This window comes from Drosophila ficusphila, unplaced genomic scaffold, assembly GCF_018152265.1.
Source record: "Drosophila ficusphila isolate 14025-0441.05 unplaced genomic scaffold, ASM1815226v1 contig_127, whole genome shotgun sequence".
Lineage (NCBI taxonomy): Eukaryota > Metazoa > Arthropoda > Insecta > Diptera > Drosophilidae > Drosophila > Drosophila ficusphila.
In genome coordinates, this window is record NW_025064016.1 from 1,080,907 (window position 1) to 1,107,390 (window position 26,484).

The 26,484-nt window shown below is 47.2% G+C and overlaps 6 protein-coding genes across 6 annotated transcripts; 3 read left to right on the forward strand and 3 right to left on the reverse strand.

The window, feature by feature from the left end:
* Positions 1-2,872: 2,872 nt before the first annotated feature.
* On the forward strand, positions 2,873-9,031 carry LOC108094448 (rho guanine nucleotide exchange factor 18). The gene is made up of 3 exons (XM_017195022.2): positions 2,873-3,246; positions 3,318-4,081; positions 4,898-9,031. Exons 2-3 carry the CDS (start codon positions 3,400-3,402, stop codon positions 8,134-8,136), a joined length of 3,921 nt encoding a protein of 1,306 aa, XP_017050511.2. The 5' UTR covers positions 2,873-3,246; positions 3,318-3,399; the 3' UTR covers positions 8,137-9,031.
* Positions 9,014-13,343, reverse strand: LOC108094449 (DNA topoisomerase 3-alpha). The gene is made up of 5 exons (XM_017195027.2): positions 12,993-13,343; positions 12,293-12,926; positions 11,770-12,231; positions 9,433-11,712; positions 9,014-9,368 (listed from the first exon to the last, which is right to left on the reverse strand). The coding sequence occupies exons 1-5, from the start codon at positions 13,146-13,148 to the stop codon at positions 9,196-9,198; spliced, it is 3,705 nt and encodes a 1,234-aa protein (XP_017050516.1). The 5' UTR covers positions 13,149-13,343; the 3' UTR covers positions 9,014-9,195.
* Positions 13,344-13,888: 545 nt separating this feature from the next.
* Positions 13,889-18,248, reverse strand: LOC108094450 (zinc finger protein swm). Its single transcript, XM_017195028.2, has 6 exons — positions 18,125-18,248; positions 17,525-17,807; positions 17,001-17,466; positions 14,633-16,942; positions 14,376-14,504; positions 13,889-14,307 (listed from the first exon to the last, which is right to left on the reverse strand). Exons 2-6 carry the CDS (start codon positions 17,581-17,583, stop codon positions 14,083-14,085), a joined length of 3,189 nt encoding a protein of 1,062 aa, XP_017050517.2. The 5' UTR covers positions 17,584-17,807; positions 18,125-18,248; the 3' UTR covers positions 13,889-14,082.
* Positions 18,249-18,499: 251 nt separating this feature from the next.
* On the forward strand, positions 18,500-19,822 carry LOC108094465 (cytoplasmic tRNA 2-thiolation protein 2). Its single transcript, XM_017195047.2, has one exon. It carries the CDS (start codon positions 18,579-18,581, stop codon positions 19,791-19,793), a length of 1,215 nt encoding a protein of 404 aa, XP_017050536.1. The 5' UTR covers positions 18,500-18,578; the 3' UTR covers positions 19,794-19,822.
* On the reverse strand, positions 19,786-21,044 carry LOC108094466 (nucleoside diphosphate-linked moiety X motif 19). Its single transcript, XM_017195049.2, has 2 exons — positions 20,868-21,044; positions 19,786-20,812 (listed from the first exon to the last, which is right to left on the reverse strand). The coding sequence occupies exons 1-2, from the start codon at positions 20,958-20,960 to the stop codon at positions 19,817-19,819; spliced, it is 1,089 nt and encodes a 362-aa protein (XP_017050538.1). The 5' UTR covers positions 20,961-21,044; the 3' UTR covers positions 19,786-19,816.
* LOC108094467 (nucleoside diphosphate-linked moiety X motif 19) lies at positions 20,722-22,662 on the forward strand. The gene is given in 6 exon segments (XM_043209421.1): positions 20,722-20,824; positions 21,232-21,409; positions 21,465-21,679; positions 21,741-22,083; positions 22,171-22,204; positions 22,207-22,662. Coding segments are annotated over 5 exon segments (1,053 nt in total). The 5' UTR covers positions 20,722-20,824; positions 21,232-21,316; the 3' UTR covers positions 22,575-22,662.
* Positions 22,663-26,484: the final 3,822 nt, after the last annotated feature.

Consider the following 26,484-nt stretch of genomic DNA (forward strand, 5'->3'; position numbering starts at 1 on the left):
ACCCTGAGATACCTTCCCCAGAGAAGGGGTACCGTTATTACCAGATGCTGCGACCTTTCGGATGAGTTGGAGGATATTGCTAAAACCCAGTGCCAATTCCTAACTTTATTTAAAAACTAATTTTTTTTTAGTTTGAAAGCCTCCAGTTGCAGCTAGTACGAAACCCTCTAAACTTTGATGTCATGGGAATGTTCGACATCTGCCGCAGCTACACATTTGTCATATTTGGCTCTGTTCAAATGCATTCAATACTCCTCATTCAATATGACTTCGAACACTTTTAAGAAAATTGTATGTAAAATGTATCTTATTTACGGCGAGCACAAACACATTCAAAAATAAACCGAACCTTGAAAATGTAAAATTTCGTAAGAGTTTAAGTTTATCAAAATCAGATTGCTATATCATGTAGCTGCCATAGAAAAGATCGAAAAATATATACAGAATTAGTGAAAATAAATTCATAACATCGTTGGTTCTTATCCTACGAGCATGATTTTTAAAATATGGAGTTGTTTAATAATCGACAAAAAATATTTCATTAAGATCCGACTACGTTATCATATAATTGCCTCAGGAAAGATCGAAAAATCTATATAGAAATAACGGATATGAAATTATAATATAACATCGTTGTTTTTCAAATTACGAATTTAATTTTATCAAAATCGGACAACTATATTATATAGCTGTCATACGACCAATCGTTGAAAATATGGAAAATGGAAAAGCTTCGACGTTGTTTAGCCTTTATGTAATTGTTTCGACATATTTGATGTCTGCAAAGGTCTTTTTCTTTTTTAAAGAAGTGCTTAAGGTCTGTACGACAGACATTTAACCCGTTGTAAACCGTTTTATGCGACCCCAAAAGCTATATAAAAATAATTAAATAATGCAATACATGCAGCCCTTTAAAATCTGATGGGAAAAACTTCCGTAATTATTTCCATATTTCACTGTCAGTCCCCGCAATTTAATTTACTTTTCGCTTCGCTTAGAAAAAGTAACACAGTCTGTTTTTGTCCTACAAAATGGTCGATTGTGTTCGTTTCCTGCTGAAGGCAGTTAACTTATATAGTTATTTGATCGGCTTAAACAACTTTGTGTTCGACATTAGAACTGGCCGCGTCTTCACGACATGGAGATGTACTCTTTATGCCATGACGATCAATATCGCGGTTATTACTAGCTTTATTTATACTATCACCCATCAATTTGACTTCGGTTTCTTATTTGGAAATGGATACAAACTGCGCGCGTTTGTAATCGTCGCTATGACACTTCTGGGGAATATTGAAGGTATTTAAAATAAGTAAAAGACTAACTACAATAAAATAAATTTTAGGGTATCTTACGATGATCAATAGATGGCGCCAGCGCAAAAACCTGATGCAGCTCGTTAGAAAAATTATTCGCCTTAATCTGGCCCATCCGACAGTAACCAGAATCTCCCGCTTTTGGCTTACTTCAAAGATCTTCACCAGTTTTGCTGCTGACCTCTTGCATCTCCTAATAATCATTTTTGTATTGGGTCGTTTAAGAAGCGAACTTATTACGAAGTCTTATGTGAACATGTGGTGTTTGGTCATTAACAAAATGGCCATAATGCACTATACTCTTTTGGTGCTCTTCGTACAGGCTCAGTATAAGCTCTTAAATAATAAACTCCGACCAATCATTCAAGAAAGTGAGACGCTGAGTTACCTTCCCCAGAGAAGGGGTACTATTATTACCAGATGCTGCAACCTTTCGGATCAGTTGGATGATATTGCTAAAACCCAGAGCCAGCTACAATATGTTTTCACGCGTTTTACGGAGTTGCTTGGGGTACAGAACGCAGTGTACATATGCGGATTCTTTATATGGTCTGTGTTCAGCATTTATCTCTTCTACTATGATCTTAAATATGGTCAATGGAGTATCTTTGTATCAGTTAAAAACATTGGTGTCTTGTTTTTACACTTGGAAGCCTCTATCAATATTTTTATTACTGTTTCCGTCATTAATGAGCAAAAGGAGATGAGAAATCTGTTGGAGAAACGAACCTTGTTTGCTTCTCGATTAGACGAACGCCTCGAGCAATCGGTAAGCTCAATTAAGCTTATAAAAAATTTTGTATCTGAATTTATTTTTTTTTAGTTCGACAGCCTCCAGTTGCAGCTGGTGCGAAACCCTCTAAAAGTTGAAATCATGGGACTATTCGAGATCTGTCCTAGCTCAATTTTTACCATATTTGGCTCTATTATTATACATATAATTCTCTTTATTCAGTATGACATGGAACACTTTTAAGAACATTTATTATAAATACTTATGTAATTTATTTACAGCGAGCACAAGCACATTAAAATATAATATTTAACTTAGCTTCGACACCTTTAATTTTATTTAATATCAATGCAACAATATTAAAAATTTTAATAATTAATACATATTTTATGAACTAAAACCTGTAAATTGACTGGGTAATCGAAGTTTATTCCCGATATTAACATATAAATTCCACAGACTAGATTTACACTGAAAAATGTTTTTTCACTCGAAAACCCCCCCAGATTAAAATTCTAAGTCCGCCACCGAGGCTAACCATATATAATCTGAACATGAAAGGAAGCTAGCATCGGCAAGCTGAAGCTGATATTCACTTGAGCTGTAAGTCCATAACTTTTCTAATTTTAATCAGATTTTGAAGGTGCATACCTCTATTTTAATTCTATAACAAACTCCGTTATATGTACATTTTAAATTCAAATTTGAAGGTAAGTGCTAACCAACACTGATTAACATTTATCGATAGGTATAAATTGTCGTTGACCTAAAGCACGGTCACTCAGCGCGTGTCTAGAATCTGGATCGTGAAAATTATCGATAGTATCGTGTTCCGGTCCAGCACTACTCAAATCGCATTTAAATGTTAAAACGCTGGCAAATCTCATTAGCTTAAGGTTATATTTAGTTTTCGATTAAGTGCAACGGAAAGTCACCCCTCCCCGCCCGCGGACCCAGCTTCAGTTATTTCGTTTTAAATTGCAATACACTCCCGCCCACGCACTTCTATTGTCGTTGCTACTGCTGTGTCGTTGTTGTCGTTCGCTAGTGCTGCTTTGTTGTTGTTGGTGCAAGGACAAGTGACGTCCTTCGAAAAAGGCGCAACAATTTACCCCGCGCAACAAGGTGTTTTCGGGGGGTGGCGGGAAAATCAATAAATAGCAAAGAGCAAGTGCATACACAAGTGCTATTCGCTGTGTATGTATATACATGTACCCGTTCAATGAGTGTGTGTGTGTGCGTTGTATACTAAAACTTTCTTTTTCTAGGCACCCAGCTGTAAAAAAAAGCCAGCTAAACAAAAGAAATTTGGCCCAAAAAGAAAGAAAAAGAAAAGGGTAGCCCATTATTATGGACGAGGATAGCGATAATGATGTTGTCACCGATTTCTTGAACTCCAACTGCAGTGAATCCTCGGAAGCGGTGGTCAATGGTGTGGGGGTCTCGATTGAAAGTCAGAACTACTGCATACCGGTGATAAACGCACCTGCTCCTGCTCCCGCTTCTGCTAGTGCTTCTTGTACTGGTCCTGCTCCCACATCCAATCCTGCTAGCAACATTAACAACAACAACATGATACCCACAATCAATGTTACACCACACAGTCCAGCCTTGGCCTCCAAATACAACAACATATTCGAGGACACGCTCTGCCAGCTGCAGAATATCCGGGAAACAGTAGTCCAGATGAAGAACTCCTCCTCAACCACTCAACACATGCAGGATGGTAATTTGGCAAATCATGGACTACTCAACGCGGCTTTGCTGAGTGCCTCGCTGCCCGATCTTACGGGCGCGGGAACAGGGCCCACCACTGCTGGTACCAACTACGCCATGTGGACATCGACGGCACCGCAACAGTGCCTGCTTCTCCACACGGACCGCAGAAAGTCCTGGACAGCTGTGGACGATGCCAGTGGCGGTGGCGATTGCACCAACAAGAGCGTCAGCCTGTCCAGCTTGGACAGCGAGGAGCAGGAGACCATCCGCGTCACTGAGCAGCGGAGAAGGTCGGCGAGGAACAGCACTGGAGGTAGGTTGTTTATGCTAAGGTTTGCTATCTGGGTTAGTGTGCCATGCACGAAGATTTTCTAGTTGCATAGATAGTTTAATGACCTCAAATGTGAATACGACGAGTGGAGCGAAGAAATCTGGAACAGCGGTAATTACCTTGAATATTTTAGTATTCAACTAATTTCAAAGTTACGCTACGTTTTCATTAGAATTTTGCTCAACGTTGGGCTTGTAGAACTGGGTAGCCAAACCATTTTTCTAGTCTGGGAATCTTTTATTTATACAAATTCAAATTAGTATCAAGTGTCTGTGAAAAGTACTCAAACCTGGAATGTGAGTTTGGAATGAATGAAAGAAGCCATTTGAAAAAGTAATGTAGCTCCCTTTTATCTTTATAACCCCAGGTGGGTTTGTTTTTTATGAATAAGGTGGAAAAGTAATTATAAAACCGGAAAATATATAATTCATACCTACTGAGAATCATTGATCTCCTACACAATTCTGTTAAAGGGTTTTAAAATCATTTAAAATGTTATAAATAGCAACTCAATAACTGAAATCAATTACCATTTACTATTGGATTTTATAAATCTAAGATACAAATATATTAATCACTTTAAAATCACCATTTACGAACTGTTTGTTTGGAATAGTTATACCGCTGAAGCAAAGTGTAGGGGCTGCTACCAAGTTAGTGTCGATTTCGATAAGGAATTCCACAAAAGCCCCTTATCTGCAGGCCGCTCTAGAGCTTTGGCATTGGTAGCTCCACCCGAATGGCGAACCCCAGTGATTATTACTTACTAACCAAGTCCCTAACTTTGATCATCGGCAGGCATTTCCACCCACTCGCTGAACGAGGCGGAGTTGGCCCGTGACTTTGAGAGGATTGCGGCCAAGCGGAGCCTGGCGACGGAAATAATCAGCCGGATACCGCTGCAAAAGAGCATATCGACGAGCTCGATTATCGCCAAGGAGGACATCAAGGCGATCGCCCGTCACCTCACCGACAGCGAGGATGAGAACCAAAGCCTGCTGCGCGCCCACGCAAAGATCGAGGTCTACGACAACGTAGAGAAGCGGCCCAAACGAGGTTCCATCTTCTTCCGCAAGAAGAAGCCCAAAGCGAAAACGAAGTCATTAGTCGGGGGACAACTGAGTGCGTGCGACGTGTGTGGAGCGGCCATCACACTGGCGCAGATCAAGGAACACCACCTTGAGTGCAAGGTGAAGAAGATGGCATCGGGCCAGGACTTTTACGACGGGCCGGATGCCAACACCTACAGCAATCCGGAGGATCAGCCGCTGATACGTTCCGATCTGCAGTTCCTCAACGAGCCGCCCATCGAAGCGCAGGATTTGGGTGCAGATCCCGTTCTGGGCATTGTGCTCAAGGAGCACGACTCGTGGACGCCCAATGTGCCCAGGGAGCTGCTCAAGTCGCTCAAGGAGCTGCAGATCAAGCGGCAGGAGCACATCTATGAGTTCATCATGACCGAGAAGCACCACTGCCAGACGTTGGTCGTCATGCAGAAGGTGTTCGTGGAGAGTCTGGAGCGGCACTTCCCCTCGCTCAACCTGAACAGCATGTTTCCGCGCCTGCAGCAGCTCACCGATCTGCACACCTGCTTCCTGCGCCAGTTGCGGCTCAAGCAGCGGGAGCAGCCAATGGTGGACAGCATCGCGGACATTCTGTTGGACTTCTTTTCTCTGGAGCAGGCGCAGTGCTTGAGGTTGGCCTACGGCGAGTTCTGCGCAAACCACCGAAGTGCTCTGGATCAGTTCAAGCTCTGCCTCACCGAGCCCAGCTTCGCCGAGTGGTACAAGCACTGTCTGCAGAATCCGTTGCTCAAGAAGAAGGGCATTCCCGAGTGCATCCTGTTCGTTACCCAGCGCCTCACCAAGTATCCCTTGCTGATCGAACCGCTGCTGAAGAGCGCCAGGGACAACAAATTGGAGACGGACAAGCTGCAGCATGCCCTCAATCTGGTGAAGTCCCTGCTGGTCGATGTGGATGCGTGTGTGGCGGAGAAGGAGTTACGCGAGCGACAGTTGGAGATTTATGGTCGCGTGGATGCGAAATCCTTTGCGATCTACAAGAACAAACCCTTCCGCAAGACGGAGCTCGGCGTGGAGTCGCGACGTCGTCTGAAATTCGATGGATTGGCCACCCTGATGCAGGGCAGGGCCAAGACGCAGCTCGTCATGGTGGTGGTGCTCACCGACTGCCTGTGCTTCCTCAGCGAGAACTCCGGCCACAACAAGTACTCCTTCTTCACCCCGGAACACAAAGCGGGTGTGGTGCCTCTCCAGAAGTTGCTCATCCGCGAGAAGGCGGGCACCGAGTCCCGAGGGATATACATCATCAGTTCCAATCCGGACTTCCCCGAGATGTACGAGCTGAAGGTGCAGACGCCCAAGGACAAGAACACCTGGATCCAGACCATCCGGCAGGCGGTGCTCGACTGTCCAGCCACGGATATCATCGAGGCGGAGGATCTGACGGCGGAGGAGAAGCTGCGAATTGGCGTCAACAAGAGGGAGACCATCGAGAAGATGCGACAGAAGGACATCGAGCAGGCTCTCCTGCTGGAGGAGAAGCTGATGCTCCAGTTTAATCTGCTCAAGGAGCAGCAGCCCTTTGGAGATGTTTCCGGCTCGAATTCGAACAGCAGTGCAGCCAACTTCCTGGCGGCCTTTGGCTCCTACAAGGATCTCGTCAGTGCCGACTGTGACACGGCCGAGCTGTGGCGTAGAGTGCTCAATACGGTGCAGGACATCAGCCAGCTGGCGTCCACAATTTACACGGCGGCCACGGGACAACCGGTGTCCCGAACTTTCAGCAGCGTGGGCGAGAAGCAGAGCGAGCAGTACGCCTCACCCACATTGCCCAAGCGGGCGGAAACGTTCGCCGGCTTCGATGAGAAGCGCGGCAAGCTGGCCTCCAAACTGGTGCTGACGCCCCGTCTCCAGGAGCTGGAGGAGAAGCGGGAACCAAAGAGCGGCAGTGGCTCCGTGGCGGAACAGCCGCTGGAGAACAACTACGCCGTGCTGCAGGTGTCGCACCATCTGCAGACCCTGCTCTGCATCATTTCGCAGCAGATGACCACCATCCACAACCTGCAATTGCAGTTGGCCCTCTACCGGGAGAGTCCGCGATCCAGTGCCTACACGCACAAGGATCAGCTGGAGGAACTGCGCAACCTGCAGGACAAGCAGCAGGAGGAGAAGACCGCCTGGCAGCGTCAGCAGAAGCAGCAGCAGGAGGAGCTCGCCGAGATGCGGGCCCAGCAGCTCAAGCTGCAGCAGGAGATCAAGGCCGAGCAGGAGGATGTGCGTCAGCAGCGGGAGCAGTTGTACCGCAAGATGGAGCTGCTCTCCAGTCAGGGCCTGCTGCTCTCGCCGAGTACTCCGCTGCCTCCGGTGAACACCAACCATCCCCTGCCTATTTCACTGATCGATGACAACCATGAGACGGACAACGGATTTGTTGGCACGGGGAGCAGTACACCCAGTGTCGCTGGAACCGTGGATCGCCGCAAGGAGAAGTGGCTGAGTGGTCCATCCAGCTGCAAGACGCCGCCGGTGAACCTGCTCAGCGCCAACAATGCACCGAAAGCCAACTCCACGTTGGTGAAACAGAAGCTGCCCATGAAGCTCTCCTCGCTCTCGTCCAGCGGCAGTTCCAGTTCTCGCGTGGACAAGTCGGCCAGCTTCAACAGCGCCTCTCCGGCGCCGTATACCTCGTCCTCCGGCAGTGTGCAGCAGATGTTTCCCCTCAAGCTGGGCGACCGGAGAACCATTACCGCCACGCCCTCCAATAATACAACGACTCCAACGGGCCTGGTGGCGCAACACTCTCGAACAGGAAGCTCGCCGGCGATCATCCAGCAGACAACGACAACGACCACGACGACGCCCACTGCGGTCGCCGTAACCCGGACAGAATCCGCCGCCCACTATTCAAGAACACCGACGAGCAGCAGGACGGGAATTGCCCGAACGACGGGAATTGGCGTGGCCACCGGACAAGCTCCGCGAGCCAAGCCCGAGGAGGAGGAGATCTACTTCTGACGCCAGTTCACGCCGGAAGTCGAAATCTAAATGCAAATCCATTTAAAACTAAGCTCGGTTTCCGAATCCATTCTGACTCTTCGAAATTGCTCTCCCCTTCGGAAACCAGAACTTCCTTAAGCAATTAATCCAACAAATACGATCCAAATGAAATACAGGAATTGGAAATATGTCTCCATATCTGATCTGTTGAGCTGTACTTAACCCATTCCAAATGATACTATGCATGTTTTCATACTGCCCTTTTTAGGCTCAACATCGTATATATTGTCTTTAATTTAAGCAAAAACGTACTGTACTTAATGGTATTTTCCACAGACTCGCTACCGTTCCAATGCATCTCAAACTGTTCAGTAATTTATTTAAAAAATTATTTATTAACAATTATTTATACATATACATTTTAAAACAATTGAACTTCTTGAAACAAAAAAAGAAAAAAACAAAAATACAATATGTATGAGTGTTTTCTAACGAATTTTACTTCTTCCAATAAAAAGAACCTATTATATATTTATGATATATGTATCGAAAACGAAAATGCAATGTAAAAAGCGTTCAAGCGTTTATCCAAATTAGGTTTAGTAACACTTATACATATGATATATATTTATAGGCATTAATGACATTCCACTGGGAGTGCCCGAACATTTCATTTTAAACCTGTTTCAAGTATCTTTGACATTCAAGTCTCGCTTAAAAAAGTTATACAAGCTATTTATGGTATAGTTTAAACACTTTGTACATAAGTTTATATAACTGTGTGTATTTTACATTTCCGTTCCTCGCTATAAGTGTTTATGTACTGAGGGGATACGCAGACCTGATCCAAATCCTTCTCATCTACGCAATAATTTAAGCTCGCTCCAATAAATGGTTTAAATTATAAATTCAGCATTTTAATTCGTCGACACTACTTTTTCTTGGCTTCATAAGGCTTTAATCAAATGTTTTCAAAAGATACTTTTAAATAAAAAAACTAAATCTATCTGTTATGCAATGTACATGAAAATACATTTTTGCTTCTTGCAAATCTGTTTTGCGGCAGGTATTCCTCATCTACATATCAAAGTCATCCTTGCGAGGACATTTGTTTCGGGTGTGCCCCTCCTTTCGACAAAGGCCACATTTACGTGTTTTTGGACCATCCGATGTGGAAGCCGAGGATTGACCACGTCCTGGTGGATTTCGATTGCCCGATCCCCAAGATGAACTGGAACTGCTGCTGGGACCTGGCCAAAATATTACATCATTAGTTGGATCTTTAAGGTTTAAACGGAGAAATAATATTCTAACCTTGGTTTTGGTCCTCGTCACCCCACTTGAAGAAGCCGCAAGACTTTTCCCGCGTGGGACAGGCAAAGAATGGTCTGCCCTGGTTGGGTCCATCCCTTCGGACGGTCAAGTTGCTAGCCACCTGACCACAATTGCACTTCACCTCCTGCCCATCGCCTGCAGTTGTGGTCGTGGCACTCCTCTCCTGCTTCGTTTTCGTTTGGGTTATGGTGACCGTGCTGCTTGAGTTGGAACGCATGCCTGTTTGGCCACGCGGATAGCTGCTCTGGCTAGTGCTCTGCAATGTGGCCACTCGATTGGAGCCCCAGGAAGATGCACTAGTTGTCGTCTGAGCGGCACTACTTCGAGATGAGGATGCAGGATCATCAGCCCACTGAAAGAATTTGCACTCATCCGGTTTGGGGCACTTGTAGAACTGCCTGCCCTGGTTGGGTCCATCCCTGCGCACGGTGTGCTGGCGGGCTGGCTGCTGGCATCCGGAGCACAGAACTGTTTCCGGTTCGGTTGCCGCTGGGGGAGGAGTGTTCCATTCGTCACTGCCCCATCTTGGTCGTTTGGCTGCCGGTTTCGGCGGAGGAGTAGGAGCCGCCGTGCCATACCGCTCTCGACTGCCCCAAGTTATGGGTCTTTCATCAGCTGCATCCTGCTCGCGCACCCATTGCGACAGGCTTGTGTCCAGTTGATCGGGTGCATTTCCTCCATTTACCAAAGCCTCGAAATCGGCATCATCGTCGGCAGCGAAGGCAGCGGCAATGTCATCATCTAGTGGCACTAAGTTGCTGGGTTTGGGCTGGGATTGACTTGATTCTACACAATCCGCAGCAGCCAACATGGCTTCTTCGAAACCATCATTGCTATCGAAGAATCCATCCATTCCGCTGGTCGGTGAATTTGTTGCAGATGCACTGGTAAAATAGCTGCGTAAGCTTCCGGAGGATTTATTACTTGCGTTTTTAGTTGCGTTTGCTTTTGGAGCCTTTTTAGGCTTCGGTTCGCTGGGAGGTTTTTTGGTTGCAGGTTTTTTAGGTCCGTTGTCAGGTTTTTTTTGCTTTCCACCTGAAGGATTAGCTGGTCCGCTTCCAGAGCTCGAACCACCGCCACCTGGTCCCCTGCCACCGCTGCCCCAACCGCCTGAACCACCCCCTCCTCCGCCAGAACCTCCTCCTCCTCCTCCGCCAGAGCCACCTCCTCCACCACCGCCTCCCGGTCCTGGTCCGGGACCCCAGCCTCCTCCTCTCGCCTCGCCCACAATGCCACCAACTCTCTTCACCGAATCCAAATTGATGTTGAAGGTGGTGCGAAATAGATTGTCGCAGGGCAGGCAAGTCTTGTACCAACCGCTTGGCGTATTGAACACCCCTCGGTAGTAGGGCGTGGCGAACCGGAACTTGAGCATTCGATGGCTATCGCCGCAATTCGGACAGCACTCGTCCAGCAAGGTCACATCCTTGCACTCCGTTGGCAGCCAGATGGCGTTCTTGCAGTCGGGGAAGTTTGTGCAGCTAATGAACCAACCCTGCTGGTTCTTCTTTGCCTTGAGAGCCAAAGGCGCCACATTGCACTTTGGGCACTGAAAGAGGGTCTGCATGGTGGGTTGATTCTGACCACCTGCATCGGCTCCCTCCTGACCAGAAGATGGCCTTTCATTAATGCGAGCCGCTATCTTCGCATCCATGGCGGTGATCTTGTCGGTAATCTGCTGGTAGGACTGCTTGTACTTGACTATCTGTTCGGCCAGCACCACTTTGGGGTCCTTTTGCCCTTGGCAAATTAGTTTCAGATCCGATTCGAACTCCGCTCGCAGCTGGGGTTTAGCCAAAGCCAACTCCATGGCATCATAGCCCTCGTACAGACCCATGCCTATGACGCCGGGCACCAGGAAGCCCTTGTCCAGCACTCCGATGTAGCCGCGCTCTTTGATCGTGTTTATGTGCTCAGCGTGCGTGGCATCTGTGCCAATCCCGTGCTTCTCCATCAACGCAATCAGATCCGCTTCAGTCAGCAAAGGCGGCGCAGTGGTGGCTCCTTCGTGCAGCGACACTTCCGTGGGCTCAAAACGCTGACCATTTTCATAGTGGTGGATCTGTTTGGCACTCCACTTGTCATATACGTAAACGTCCAGGTAGTTGCGCTCATGAATAACAAGACCATTGGCCGTAAACTTCTCACCGGCAATGTCGATGTGCACAAGCGTTTCGGAACCAACCGCATCTTTGCTCACGCAGGCAAGGAAGTGTCGGACCACCAGTTCGTAGACCCGAGCCTCGTTTCCCTGCAAATCTAAAATATATAATTACAATATTGTTAGATGTTGGTATTCAATTTATAATCTCTTACTGTCCGCCATTTTGGTGGGGTGAATGGGAGGATGCGCCTGATCCGACTTGTTGCCATTGCGGGGATTCGGGCCCCACTCCACCACTCGTTGTGCAAAGGCTCCCCAGTCGGGGTGACCCGTTTGCATCTCAACGAGCGGCGCCAAAGCGAATTCCTTGGAGAACTGGTTGGTTTCTGTGCGGGGATAGCTGATGAAACCTTTGGTATATAGTTTCTCGGCTATGCTCATGGTCTCCTTGGCCGACAGCTTGAGTTTTCTTGAGCCAAGCTTTTCCATTTCCACGGTATCCAGCGGAGTAGGACGCCATTTGTGCTTAGGCTTGACGGTAACGCTCTCGACAAGCGCTCGAGGTTCTGGCTCGGCCAGGCAAAGTAGAAGGTAGTTTTCACATGCTTCCTTATCGAAGAGACGATTGCGTGCCCAATTAAACTCCACGGTCAAGTCGTCAATGGTGTGCAATACTATAAGAACACAAAGCGATAAGATTAAGCTTTACTTATCAATTCGATAAGGCACTTCTACCTTTAATCTTCCAAAAGGGTTCCGAAACGAAGGCCTCCACCTCCTTGTAGCGCTCAGCAACGAATCCCAAAGTGGGAATCTGGCAGCTGCCGTACGAGATGAGCTTGTCGGCGATCTTCTCGGGGAACAATCGCTGGAGACGCATGGTCTGAAAGCGGGTGATGGCGGCTCCAGTCCGGAGATCCAGTTCCGTGCGCACATCCACGGCATCGCTTTGCCTTTTGTCTGGTTGTCCTAGTTGCTGGAGAGCGCGACGCACCGCCACTGTTGTGATCTCCGAGAAAATGGCTCGGTAAACCGTAAGATTAGGCTTTATGGCACGGCAAACATCTATAATCTCGAAGCCGATGTTCTCCCCTTCGCGATCGCAATCCGTCCAGACAATCAATCCTTGACAGCCGCGCACCTCGCGCTCCAGAGTTCTCTTAATAGGCTCATAGTCCGAACCAACGGTTTTTCGCACCGGCGCATCGAACAGGGAACGCGGATCCACCACACGCCAGTTTTTGTAGGAAACCATGAATTCCAGCTGCTGTAGATGTCCGGATACGGAGGTCATGACCATTTTGGCATTCTGACCGCGCACAGGAGCCTCAAAGTCGTACACCTTATTGTACACTGAGTAGCCCTCGCGCTATGGGTAATGTATCAAATTAGATCTGATAAATAAACACTATATTTATTTTATGTCCTGACATACCCGACGTGCCGATCCATTGGACAGCAATCCAGCAATGGTTTTGGCGGCATCGTTCTTTTCCGCCACATTTAGGAACTTCATTTCCTGGACGGGATTAGCGCAGTAGCTTCTGTGTGCGACGAAGACGGGGCGAAAACATTTCAAGACAGCTTTCATTCAAAGAAATATGCAACAATTCCAAAGACTTTAATCGCGCCATAAGTAGAAGAGAAGCATCGATAAGTGTATGAGTAGTTTTATATTCTGATATCGATTGTGTGTTGTAGGTAGTTGGCAACGCAGCCTGCATGTATGTACACTACTGCTGGTCACACCAATGATAGAGCGTTTAACAGATAGAGCTTTTAACAGTCACTTTTTTTGCACAAGTTGTGAAACTTGATACCAAAACATTATGATTCGGGATTCTATTTTTGTAAATAGGAAATACTCCCACGCACCCACCCATAAAACTCATTTGTTTTCCTGAAATACGAAACTATTTATTTTATTTATTATATCTCTCTATATAACTTGCTGTTTTGCATTCACGTTGCTACGATTTTTTTCTTTTTCTTTTGACTTTTCATTGCGCTTGTTTTTGGGGACTTTTTCTTTTGCAATTTTTTTGTTCTTTTAGTGTTTTATCGTTTTTAACTCAACATAAAATCTTAACAATTATATATCTGCATATATATATATTTGTATGTAAGAAAAGGATAGCGTGAAAAATGTGTAAATACAAAGGTAGTTCACGATTTTTAACCAATGTTTTGCCTCGCGCCTTTTCGCATCGAGCCATGGAGTTGGTTGCATTTCGCTGTTAAAGTTGTAGTTTCAGTGTTTGTTATTTCGGACTTAGGCTTAGCTAAACTCATTCGTATTTGTATGCGATTCATAACTTATGTTCAGTAAAATATTAGTAATATTTAGAGCGTTTAATTATGCAGTTAGTGTGCCGAGTGCGTCACTGTGATCTTTTTTTCTTCTCTGCACTGCCACACACTCCGCAGTTAGATATAGAATAACAACAAATACATGTTAAGGGTTTCCTAACACTTGTGAGCCACTTGGAGCTTCGCCGGCCGCCTCAGCAGCGCAGGGCGGTGCATCAACGACGCCAGGAACGATCCTCGGACTCCTCGTCCTCTTCCTCATCCTCCAGACGCAGCTCCGGCAGCGTATCGCTGCCCAACAGACTCTCGCTCTCGCTGACGGACTGGATCAACTGTTTGGGGTTCTCTAAGCTGGCGGCCATGGCAGTTGGTGCTGCGGACTTCTCAACCGGCGCTGCCATAGGAGCGGGTGCGGGTGTCACCACGGGTGCCCACGAAATCTGTCGTTCCATACCGAAAATTATCATGATATTCCTCTATTGGAAAGTATCCTTTGCTCGTCACTTACCTGCAGTCGCTTGTCTTTGTACATTTTGCCCCGGAGCACAGCTTGTTCGGCATTCAAGCGGGTTGCAAACGAGAGTATTAACTGTGGAATCTCACGGTCTACATCATGCTTGGAAATCTCTCCGAAGTTCTGTGGAAGAATGCGGGATAATTGTTTATGTAATGGTAAAATTTTTAAACCCAGTTTGGTATTTTTTTAAGTTGGACACAAACACTTTTTAAATCTAAATAATTTAATTTTTCCTTAGTAAAACTTACCTTGAAGTGCCCCAGGACAAAGTCTGCCTCCTCGGCCGCAAAGCCGGTAACCACAATGGCTTTAGGTCGCCTGTCCACACGCGTCGGTCCCTCCGGCAGATTCGGACGCTTTCGTCCTCCGCCAGCGCCGGCTGCACCGGAAGCTGCTGCGAAGTGGGGAGACTTGTTGTTCGCCGCTGGGCCTCCGCCGATGCCCAGGTTCCGCTGCAGCTCCTCCAGTCGCTTCTGTATGGCCGTGGTGTCATTGCCCTCCTGCTGCTGGGCGATTAGCTCCAGCTCCATGTCCAGCAGTTCCTTCTTCTGCTGTTCCTTGGTTTTCTTCACGGGCGGTTGCTGTTGCTGCTGTTGTTGCTGGATTTGGGCCTGTAGCTGATCTTGCTCAGCCTGGATTTCCTTACGTAGCTTGTCGATTGTCATCTGCAGCACCTTGATTGTCTGCAGGGTGGGCCCCCTCTGGGCATCCTGTTGGTCCATGCGCTCCACAAGTTCCAGGGCAGTCTTCATCTGCTTCATGTAGCTCTGGAGTAGTTCCGTTTTGCGCTTTCGCAGTCCGTTGGCCAACTGGTGAACGGCCTTCTGCTGCTCCTCCTGTTTTTTGCGCAGGCTTGCGGCATTTGCAGCCGGATTCAAGGGTCTCCCCGCAGCAGCTCCAGCGGCACCTGCTGCTCCTCCAGCAACGCCACCCGGCGTCGTCGTGTTTAGCTTGAGACGCATAGAGGCTGGAGCTGCTGTGCTGGCCTGTTCTGCCGCCGGTGTGCCAATGTTACCCGCGCCAGCTTCGGTCAGAGGATTGGCGTTGCTGATTTTCGCACTATCTGCATTGGGCGTGGGGACGGCGGGAACATTGTGCAGATGGTATTGGCTTGCGTTCTTCCGACCACCGCCTCCACCGCCGCCGCCCATTTGGTTCATCTGCCCCACATCCGCACCGCTGCTGTCGTTGTGCCAAAAGACCTTGATGAATCTATTGTTCAGCACCGCTTCCGTGCTCCTGTAGGCCACATTCGCCTCTGCGTGGGTGGAGAAGGTCACAATAGCTGCCTCTGGATCGCCCTCGTACGATACCTGGATGTTGACGATCTTCCCGAACTTCGCAAAATGGTTGTTCAAATGTGCGATGGTGTTCAATCCGCGCGGAACCTTTCTCAGTTCCAACGAACTGTTGTGCTGCTGCATGTTGGGATTAACACGGGGGCCAAGGCGACTGTTGATCGGCACCTTTCGCTTGGAGGGCACATCGGCAATGGCCACCGTATCTTCCAGCTCAAATCGTCGTTTGCCAATCTCGGCAACGCCACCCGAGGGAGCGCCATCGACCACGGGTATGGGTATCAGTTGACGCTGCAGCGGCGTGGTCACCGCAGTGGGATTGAAGGGGAATGGCATCATGGCGGGTTGCGGCGGTGCACCTGGATTGCGGGCATAATCAGCGGGATTGGGCACGCCCATCGGATTGGGCCCAGTACTGCCTATCAGCGTGCTGGGTCGCACATTTCCACTAAACGGATTAATGGTGGTCTGCCCCGGCTGCGTCGGTGGGGGCACTGGTCCCTGGCCAGCTCCTGGCGGTGGTCCTCCGCCTCGCGCCCAAATTTCAGGCGCATCTGGATTGTACTCACGCATGGACATCATGAGGGCCGAGTTGTTGATTCCCTCAAACACTACCGGATTAATGCCATGGTCCCAGGGGCAAGTCTCGCCCCGGACACAATATCCCTTCTCGTCGAAGTCCCGACAGCGCTGGCGAGGATGGGCAGCCGGATGCTCGACTGTCGTGGGCGCTGCCACTGGAGCGGGTGCTTGACTGGCAGGAGCTGCTTGGACTCGCTCTGGAGAAGTCTGGTTGCGCCGCACGTTTCGCTCGGGCGACATGGATCGGCTGTGGGAGCGCCGGCTCTTATTGTTGCCAAAACGTGGACGGTCGTCCACATTGCCACCGATGCGCCGGCGATCAAAGTTGCGACGGCCATGATGTCGATTATCGGTCTGCGAGCCAGGAGGGGATTTGTTGCGGAACTGGCGTTGGGTTTTCTCACGTTCGTTAACTCGCCGGTCGCGGGACCTGGAGCGTCGAAAGGCGCGCTCGTTGGAACGCGATCGGGAGCGCGAGCGGGAACGCAGGGAAGCACGTCGCCGCCGACTTTCGCGCGGCTGGTTTTCCTTGTCAGCATGGCCCGAAGCCAAGCCTGTTCCGCTGGCCCCACCAGTCCCACTAACGCCACTGCTTCGGCCCGGTGGACTGGCACTGCGCACATGGTGGTGTTGGTAGTTGGAGGCGGACTGTGGATTGTGGGACTCTTTGGTTTTGTGCTGTTTAAAAAAAGGACCATTAGAGAAGTTGCATAAGTGCCGATTCAATAAAACTTACATCAAAGGCTGGCTTGGCATCTGTAGAGGCGTGCGAGGCAATGCCGGCTTCCTGGCTGATAAAGGCCAGCGCTTCGGCTTCCCTGGCATCGTGGCTGACCTGATCCAGCTTGACCTGATTGCTATCTGGGTGTATCACATTATCTTTAGGCGCCGGCGGCGGGGAATCGGCGGCCAGCACGGCCTCGATATCGTCCTGGGCCCCGTCAATGGCCAGGGCCAGTTCCTGGTCGAGATCCAGCTCAGCGGCGGAGGCACTGGAAGGCGCTATCAGGGGGGCGGCTGGCACCGTCAGGTACTCCTCGCTGGCAATGGCATCGAAGAGGCGCTCTACGAAGCGCGTCGTCTCCTCGGACAGGAAGACATCCAGCTGTTCGATCATGATCCGCTTGAGGTCCTTATCCGATTTGTCCTTCTTGAGCAACGCGATGACATAGCGCGCCAAAGCCGAGGAGTCTGCATCGCAGCTGTAAGCAAAATTTAAAATCAATAATTTACATTAATTTTCTTTTTGCCAGGACTTACAGTGGCTCCAGGACGACGCTCAACCAATCCTTAAGCTTGTCGGAGTTCTCGAGAATCATTCTGTGGCGGGATGTTGATACTGGTTGCCGTCTTAATTTTCCTTAAGGTTTTGGGGCTACTTGCGTTGGTCTGGGCTAATCTGGGCGGGGGGTTAAATCGTGCTCGGGGGGCACACACGCCCGAAAATGTATTTTTAAGATGACCTCTGGCGCACAGACAACGGCTCCTCGCGAGTTTTGTGTGCACTCTTGACTTCTGGCTAACGCTTTCTCTTCTTGATCCTCTGCAATAACATATCGTTCGTTTATTTCACTTCTTGCCGAAATTTTTTCCTGCCCTTTTAATTAAATGTCAGCGCTGAGCTGCTTCTTCTTCTTTCTCGGCTATCGTCAATAAGAAAGTTTCTCGATTTTGCCATCCGATACTTTTTGCTTGCGTACGAGCATGACACACACACACAGCCAAACGGCCATACACACACACATATATACACGCAACACTCACACACACATACACGTCTCAGCAGCACCCAGTTTTTTGCGCCCAAATTTTATGGGTTTATAGCGCGATTTTCCCTTCATACACATCAACGGCACATACCTCAAGGCTTAAATATAACTTATGAATAATATTTGTACAACAAATTTAGTTTTAAACAGCTATTTTTGTAATTTTCACTGCACTTTTCCTGTTGCAAGGTTGCTTCTTGACGAGTCTAGGCTGCGTAGTCGAAATATCGCCAGAGCTATCGATTGACGTAGCGAATGCCCTCGAACCAGTGCTGTCGTCTGATTAAGTGACTTAAATATAGCCAAAATATATTATTTCGAAATATTTTTGAAAGTTCCACAGCTATATTTTGTTAAATAAATCAAAATACTTATTTTAATAATTCTTAAACTTTAAAGTCAGCAAGTAGACATTCTTGTGGCTGCTTGACACAAACTATAAACATTTGGCTTGAAAATCGATTGCTTGCCACGACGTCCATTTGATGTTATGGATCCCTGGCAATTTCGTTTATCTGTGAAATAAGGTTTTGTAAATAAGTGCCATGTGCAGCATTGGCGAAGATGATTTTGGAGACGAGGGAGCCGCCCACGGCATGGTGCCGGAATCCCTGCCCTTGGGAATCGTCCTTAGCCCGGGGGATTGCAACAAATGCGGCGTAGCCTCCAGTCAACTCTATAAACTTAACTTTAGAACGGCGGAGTGCCGTGACTGTTTTTTGGCGTACGCTAGGCACAAATTCCGGGCTGCCCTAGGCGCAGCCAAGATCCTGCCCAGAAACGCCGAGGTGCTCTTGGTACTTGACGGCTCCGCAGAGTCTCTGGTGCTCTTGGATATGCTACACTTCGCTCAAACGCAAAACACATTTAAACGACTTCATTGTAATGCACGTGTAGTTTTTGTGGAGGATAAGCATGTGCAGGGACATGATCCAGTGGACATTGACGCGCTCAAAAACTTGTCCAACCAGTATGCACCCTTTGAGTTCCATGTGATCGAGCTGGGTGCCTCGAACTCTGCAGAACCCATCACAAAGTACAGTCGTTCTTCAGACGAAAAAAACGAGCTTGTCCAGAAACTCCAGAAATTGCGTAGCCTCACAGCCCGCCAAGATTACCTACAACAGCAGCGCAAAAACCTCATTGCCTCTGTGGCCCAGCAGTTGGATTGCACTCATGTCTTCGAACCCAGTATAAGTGTGGATTTGGCGACCCAACTGCTGACTGCGATTGCTCTGGGGCGTGGTGGCAGTGCCGCCTTGGACGTGGCTTTGCTGGACGATCGGCTGGCTGGAGAAGTCAAACTGCTGCGACCCCTCAAGGACCTTAATGAGCAGGAGATTCAATTCTACACACATGCCCAACAACTGAAACCGCTGGTCCAGAGCGGATCCCGATATGGCCAGGAAAGTGGACCTACCGCAAGCTTACAAAACCTCACATCCGCCTTCGTGGCCAACCTTCAGCAAAACTACGCCTCCACGGTGTCTACGGTTTTTCGAACCGGAGACAAAATTGCCATTAATGCACATCCAGATCAGGCCACATGCGACCACTGCCAATCTGCTCTGGACTCGGAGCTCTCGGACACTCTACTGGCCATCGAGTACTCCAGATCCGTTTCAGAAGCTGGAGTGGCTTTATATAAGAACGGGGCAGACCTAGAAGGATTGGCAAAGCAGCGACTGAAAACGCAGGATGGCCTGTGCCATGCCTGTCGTGGTATCCAATCAGAGTTAGAGAGCGGTAAACTCTTGTAGACAACCAGAAAATATAATTTTTACTACAACTTTGACAGTTTGGTATTGACCAGTGGCTGCAGTGGCAAGTGACCATCATTGGGTGGGACATTGGAAGCCAGAACCACTTGGTGGAAATCGTATACAATATAGCGATTATACTGTTGAGCCTTTTGATGAATTTCGTTGACTGACCCCGGCAATATAATCGATTGTGTGCAAGCGCCGGGGTCCTTGGGATATAGCTCATCTCCTGGAAGCACTCCAAACATGCAATCATCACAGCGAAAGTAAACAGGTTGTATCATTGTGGTTCCTCTGGAGCTCCGTTCACGAGAAAAATTGAGAAGCTCCTGCCAGCGATTTAGGTTCATCAATCGAGCAATATCGTAGAGTAGCATAAACGGAAGCCAAATGGTCCCATCCTGAGAGCTTGTCCAGGCCTCTGCAGGACTCATCCAATGGGCTGAGGCCACTTCGTGCGGTTCCAACAGAAGACTCACCTCCTCGGCCTTTTTATCCAGAGTGGTGACATAGTATACTGTGTCATATTTTCGATTGGCAGTCGCTGCTGTCCTCCAAATGGACCATTCCTGGAGAGACCAGAGGTTAGGAATGACATTGAGATACCTGTAGAGTTCCAGGAACTGTGAAGCATTATTGTGAACCCTATGCTGCCACTCAGATCGTTCGCTTGGCTCGAGAAGCAGGGTACAAGGGTGGTCTAATTTTGAATCCCAGTTCTTGAAACTATTCTGATTCGTACAGATCAAGATCCCTACTTCTTCGAAGGTTTCCCTGAGGGCAGTCAGACGCAGGGCAATGTCCCTAGAAAAGTGCTTATCGGCGTTTAGAAATTGTGGTCTAGGAGTGTCTTGTTTGTGGGTTAATTTTCTTAAATGCTCATCAGTCACTCCGAAGGACTTAAAATATTTGATCCATTCAGGAGACTCATCCTCTTGGGAATCAAACACGCCGCCAGGAAATACACAGTGATTCAGAGCATAGGAAGTGCGTTCAGTTCGTTTAATCAGAAGTAACTGCAAGGGAAGGTAAACAAGTTGTTTTTGGTACTTTAATTTATTTTGAACTTACTCTGTAGTCGTAATCCCTTAAGGAATCCTCTTTGGCAGCTAAAATTAAGCTAGCAGATGGTCTATAAGATCCAGTTTGAGTAGCAGGCCCCATGGTTTAGAGTACAGTGCCATTCAATTCATTAATCCACTTAAACAAACCTTTGATCTTGACTGCCATACTAAGAAAAACAACATGCAATAATAAAAGTCGAGATATACGCTTTAATATACCCTGGCTGGATTTAAGTTAATACATAAATCTAAAATAATGGGCTACATATCTTTCTTAAAACTTGGTTGAAATACACCTAAATATATATATTTTTTTTAATTTTTAATATTTAATTTTGTTTAAATAAACTATATACCCTTTTCCTCAACAGGTGAGGGTATTCAAAACGTGAAGCATCAGCTGGCCAGTTATCGATAGCACCGACTAGGACATCGATAACGCCGTGTTACCTAAACATGTCCAAGCTTTTGCCCAAAATCCGCTCCTCTTCGAGCTTAATCCTGCTGGCGAAGGATTCATCAACAAAGGCGAAGCCATTCGACTACAATGTGAGTAACAGTTTATATATTTTAGAAGCTCTATTCACCCAAATCGTCCGGTTAGGCCCTGCTCCTTACACGAACACAAAAGTCGAGCTTTATGCCGGAATCGTCGGTGTTCCCGGGAGGAGTTTGCGATGCCACGGACAGTTCTCCGGCCTGGTTGGATCACTTCCGGCGTAACAATCTTAGTGCCGCCAAGCTGCAAGAAGTAGGTCAGGTGAATGGACCCAGACCTGAAATTTTCCTCAACAAGCTAGATAAGGAAGCTATAGATCCGTATGATAGTCAAATTTTGTGTTGTGAAGTATCCTTCTGACTTTTTTCATGCATTTTGTAGATCGCTGGCTCTGCGTCTAACTGCCATACGAGAGACCTTCGAGGAGTTGGGCATACTGCTGTGTAGGGACAGCAAATCGTTGACCTCCACCAGTGGCTATGGACAGTTCCATGAACAGTTTGATCGCGTCCACTGGCAGCACATTGTCCATAACGATGCCAGACAGTTTCTAGAGCTCTGCAAGCAGCTGGAGGTGTTTCCGGACGTTTGGTCACTCAACGAATGGTCTGTCTGGCGTACACCGTCCACATTCAAGAAGCGTTTTGAAACAGCTTTCTTTGTAACCGCTTTGAAGCAGGAACCCAGTGTTCACATTGAACCCAATGAGGTCAAGGATTGCGCGGTAAGTGGGCTGCAAGGGTCTTCAATCATTTCAAAAGGATTATCATTTTCGAAACCTCGTATTAATAAAAAAATTTTCTTTTAATAGTGGCGCTCCCCATTGGATTATTTACAAGCTTGCCTGAAAAAGAGCTTTGGTTGCCGCCACCTCAATTCTATGAACTTTCTCGTTGCCTCAACTTCTCCTCCTTGGAGAGTCTGCGACAATTTGCCGCAGAGCGTGAGGTCAAGGGCATCGAACTGATTCATCCCGTGATGTACAAGTGCAAAAATGGAACTGTGCATCTCCTGCCAGGAGACAACGCCTATCCCGCCGATCCAGATGCCAGTAGCGACAAAATCGAGACTGGCTTATCAGTCGAGGAATTTCGCTCGAAGGCTAGTGACAAAATACATAGATCGGAGCACTGGAACCAGCATCAATCACAGCTTCTTATAAACTTTAACAGGATCGACGGTCAAGTGCATCCCGTGGACCCAAAAAAACTATAAACTTGGAAACAGATTCCTTGATATAATGTGCATTTATCTAGATTTAATGTGAGATAATTGTTTTTCCATAATTTTTTTTTTTTTTTTTTTTTTTTTTAGACTTTGCTTGTTTATTTTGAATCTTCTCTTACGAGACTAACAAAATGTGTTAAAATCTTAAAGTACTACATTATTCTAACAATTTGTTAAACTGTATTTATGTTAGACTGTCCTAATAATTATCGCTGGATGGGAAGGTCGTTACGACGAAGGCGGGAGCGGCTACATACCAACGTCAATGCTCTAGCGAGGTGGTTTGGATGAGTTGACAGCTTTGTGTAGTAATTTTGCATGTGCTGCGCTATTACATCTCGGACGGGGAGTACATTCAAGTCTCTCTGAATATTTACACTCCGAACGTACCACGGTGCCCCAGTGATAATTCTTAGGATCTTTGCTTGGGCTCTCTGCACGATTTCTACGTTGCTGTTGCTGGCGCTGCCCCACAACTGGGAGCCATAAGTCCAGATTGGTTTCAAAACTGTATTGTAGATAAGGACCTTGTAGTCCAGACTGAGTGGGGAGCGGGAGTTGATCAGCCAATGCAAACTATTTGCCTTCAGCCTTAGATGAGTTCGTTTAGCTTCAATATGCGTGCGCCAGGTAAGCCGTCTGTCGAGATGTACGCCAAGATATGTTACATCATCTGACTGGGGGAGCACGATGTTGTTTAGTGTAAGGTTTGGGCAGTTTCGTCTATTTAAGGTAAATGTTACTTGTTTGCATTTTTGCTCATTTACTTTTATTCGCCAGTCTGAGAGCCATTTCTCCACTACTTCTAGATGTGCCGCAAGTTGCGCTGAGGCTTGTTGTGGACATCTAGATCGGCTGAGGATCGCGGTGTCGTCGGCAAACGTGGACATAGTCAGTTGACTGCTCGTAGGAATATCAGAAGTGTAGAGTAGGTATAAAGTTGGCCCGAGAACGCTCCCTTGAGGAACTCCTGCTTCGATGTTACGTTCAGCTGATATGGAAGTATTGCATCTCACCACAAATATTCTGTTGTAAAGATATGACTTCAAGAGTTTGTGCGTGTTATTAGGGAGCATTATTTTGATTTTATGCATTAGGCCGTCAAGCCATACTCTGTCGAATGCTTGGGAGACGTCCAAAAATACCGCAGTGCAGTATTCCCTATTTTCAAATGCACTTCGAATTTCTGAAGTTATGCGGTTCACCTGTTCGATAGTTCCATGTTTTTCGCGAAAGCCGAATTGATGTGCTGGGATAATATTATGTCTTCTGAAGTATGGTATGATACGGGTCAGAAGGCATTTTTCAAAGAGTTTTGATAGACAGGAAAGTAAACTAATCGGTCTGTATGAGGAGGCGAGGGTGTGGTCTTTTCCTGGTTTTGGTATCATTATGATGATTGACTTTTTCCACCTCTTTGGAAAGCAGCCCAGTCTTGTCATCGCGTTGAACAGCTGGCATATGGTACCAACGGCGCATAGTGGGAGTTCTATAAGCATTTTTGGAGTTATTAGATCGCAGCCTGGAGATTTTCTCGGTTGTAGCTGCTCTTTTATAATTTTTATGACTTCGCATGGTCGAAATACAATTGGTTCGGCAATAGGAAGGTCGTCTTCAGTTTGCGATCTTATATTACGCACGTTTGTTACTGGATTTGGCTGGAACACATTTTCAAGGTGGGCAGCGAATGTGTCGGCTCTGTCTTTGTCGCTTCTGGCCCAGCAGCCTGCAGGAGTCCTTATTGGCGTAACCGTTACTGTTGGAGGGCTCAGTGTTGAGTGGGCTTTCCATAGTGGGAATTTTGAGCTGAATGGAGATAGTTGTTCTATATAGCGATGTTGGGACCTGTCTTCTTCTTGTCGTAGTGCCTTGGTGAGTCTGCGTGAAGCTTCTTTTAACTGTTGCTTTGCAGATGGCGATCGAAGAGATTGCCATACACGTCGGGAACGACGCTTTGCTAGGACTAGCTGCTCTATTTCTGCGTTTGTATGCTTTATGTTATGTGTTGTGTTTTGCCTTGGTGGTGTTGCGATTCGTGCCGCTGAGGCCAAAACTGACTCTAGCATGCATACGGTTCTGTTGATGTCGTCCTCGCCGGTTAGCTGTGGTGTAAGTTCGATGTGCGAACTTACGTATTTTTTGAATTTGAGCCAGTCTGTGCTTCTAGAAGTTAGCATGACGGGGCTGTCATTACTAACTGGCTGTTGGTTTAGGATAAAAAGTACAGGCGAGTGATCTGATGATAGATCCGAGAGAGAACTGGCGCTAATTAGATTTCGTGGGATGTTTTTTGTAACTGCGAAGTCTATCAAGTCTGGCAGTTTTCTGGGGTCGCTAGGCCAGTGTGTAGGTGATCCAGGGGAAACGCAGTCAAGTTTGTTGCTAGGATTTATAATTGCATAATACAGTTGTCTACCTTTCGGCGTCACGAGGCGAGATCCCCAGTGCGTATGCTTGGCGTTGTAGTCTCCTGCTGCTATGAAGTATTTGCCTAGTGAGTTGAAGTAGTCAGTAAACTGGGCTTCGGATATCATGAATCGAGGAGGACAGTATACCGCTGCTAGAGCTAGATTGTGACAACCCAACTGTATATTGATAGATGTGGCTTGCAGGTAGTTAGTAGCAAACGTGTTGTGAAAGTGGTGCTTGATGCGGTTTTTAATCAGGACTGCAGTGCCTCCGTGGGCCTTTCCATCAGGATGATTGGTGTTGTAAAACATATACCCTCGGATTTGGAAATTATATTTGTTGGTAAGGTGGGTTTCTGCAAGTAACATTACGTCGATTTCATTGTCGTTCATAAATTGTGCTAGCTCAAGTTTGTGCCGTGAAACACCGTTGGCATTCCACAGTGCAATGCGCAGGGGAGCCATTGATTATTTTGATAAAGTGTTTTGGAGCATCTGAATCAAAATATTCTGATTTGTCAACATACTTTGCATGGTCGTCCGCATAAATGAAATGAATTCATCCATACTTTGTTGCAAACTGAGCATCATCGTTTCCATTCTATTTTCTGTGTGCTCTGCTAGTTGGTGAGAGACTGTAGGTGGTGGTTGGACATTGTAAGCGGGGCTCGCATGACCCGATTTTAAAACGCTTGCAAAACTTACGTTTTTATTTGTAGTGGAACTGCCGAGTGATGATCGGGCTGCTGACGAAAAGAAGACTTCAGGTGTGAGTTTAGAGGGTATCAATGGTGTGTGGTGAGATCGTGCTGTTGAGACTCTTTGGTTTATCCGACTTTTTAACTCCTTGTATACTGGACAGCCTCTGTAGTTTGCTGTGTGGTCTCCTCCGCAGTTACTACACTTTTTGCTATTTGGCTCATTTTTTAATTCACACTTAGCTGAGGTATGCAGCCCTCCGCAGGCGACGCATACAGAGCGGAGTGTGCAGTAAGATTTGGTGTGTCCGTATTCCTGGCAATTTGCGCACTGGACTGGGCCATTGCGTTTATGCGGCTCTTCAACCGTGATTCTGCGATGCATTAGAAACTGGAGATTGTAGATGGGATGGACTTCATTTTTCTTAAGCGCCTTAGAGTCAGGTGCAAGTTCCACTTTAAAGAGAGGTTGCGGTTGTTTATTTCGGTTACGTATGTTTATAACTGTTTTTACGTTAAAACCTTTGTCTTTTAGTGCCTGCTCGACTTCAGCAGTGCTTACGTCTGGTTCTATTCCTTTTATAACAACTTGTTGACCTTTACTACTTTTTAGCTGGTAGGTGTAGTAGTTCTTTTTCTTGGCATCTAGGAGCTCCGTCAGTTTTTTAAAGCTTTCTTCGCTTTTGACTTGGACCTTTGTTTCATGTATTTCTCCTTTAGTCAAGGGGATTACGTGGAAGCTATCTTTACCAATCAGATCGATTATTATATTAACGAGGTTGTTGGAGTTTT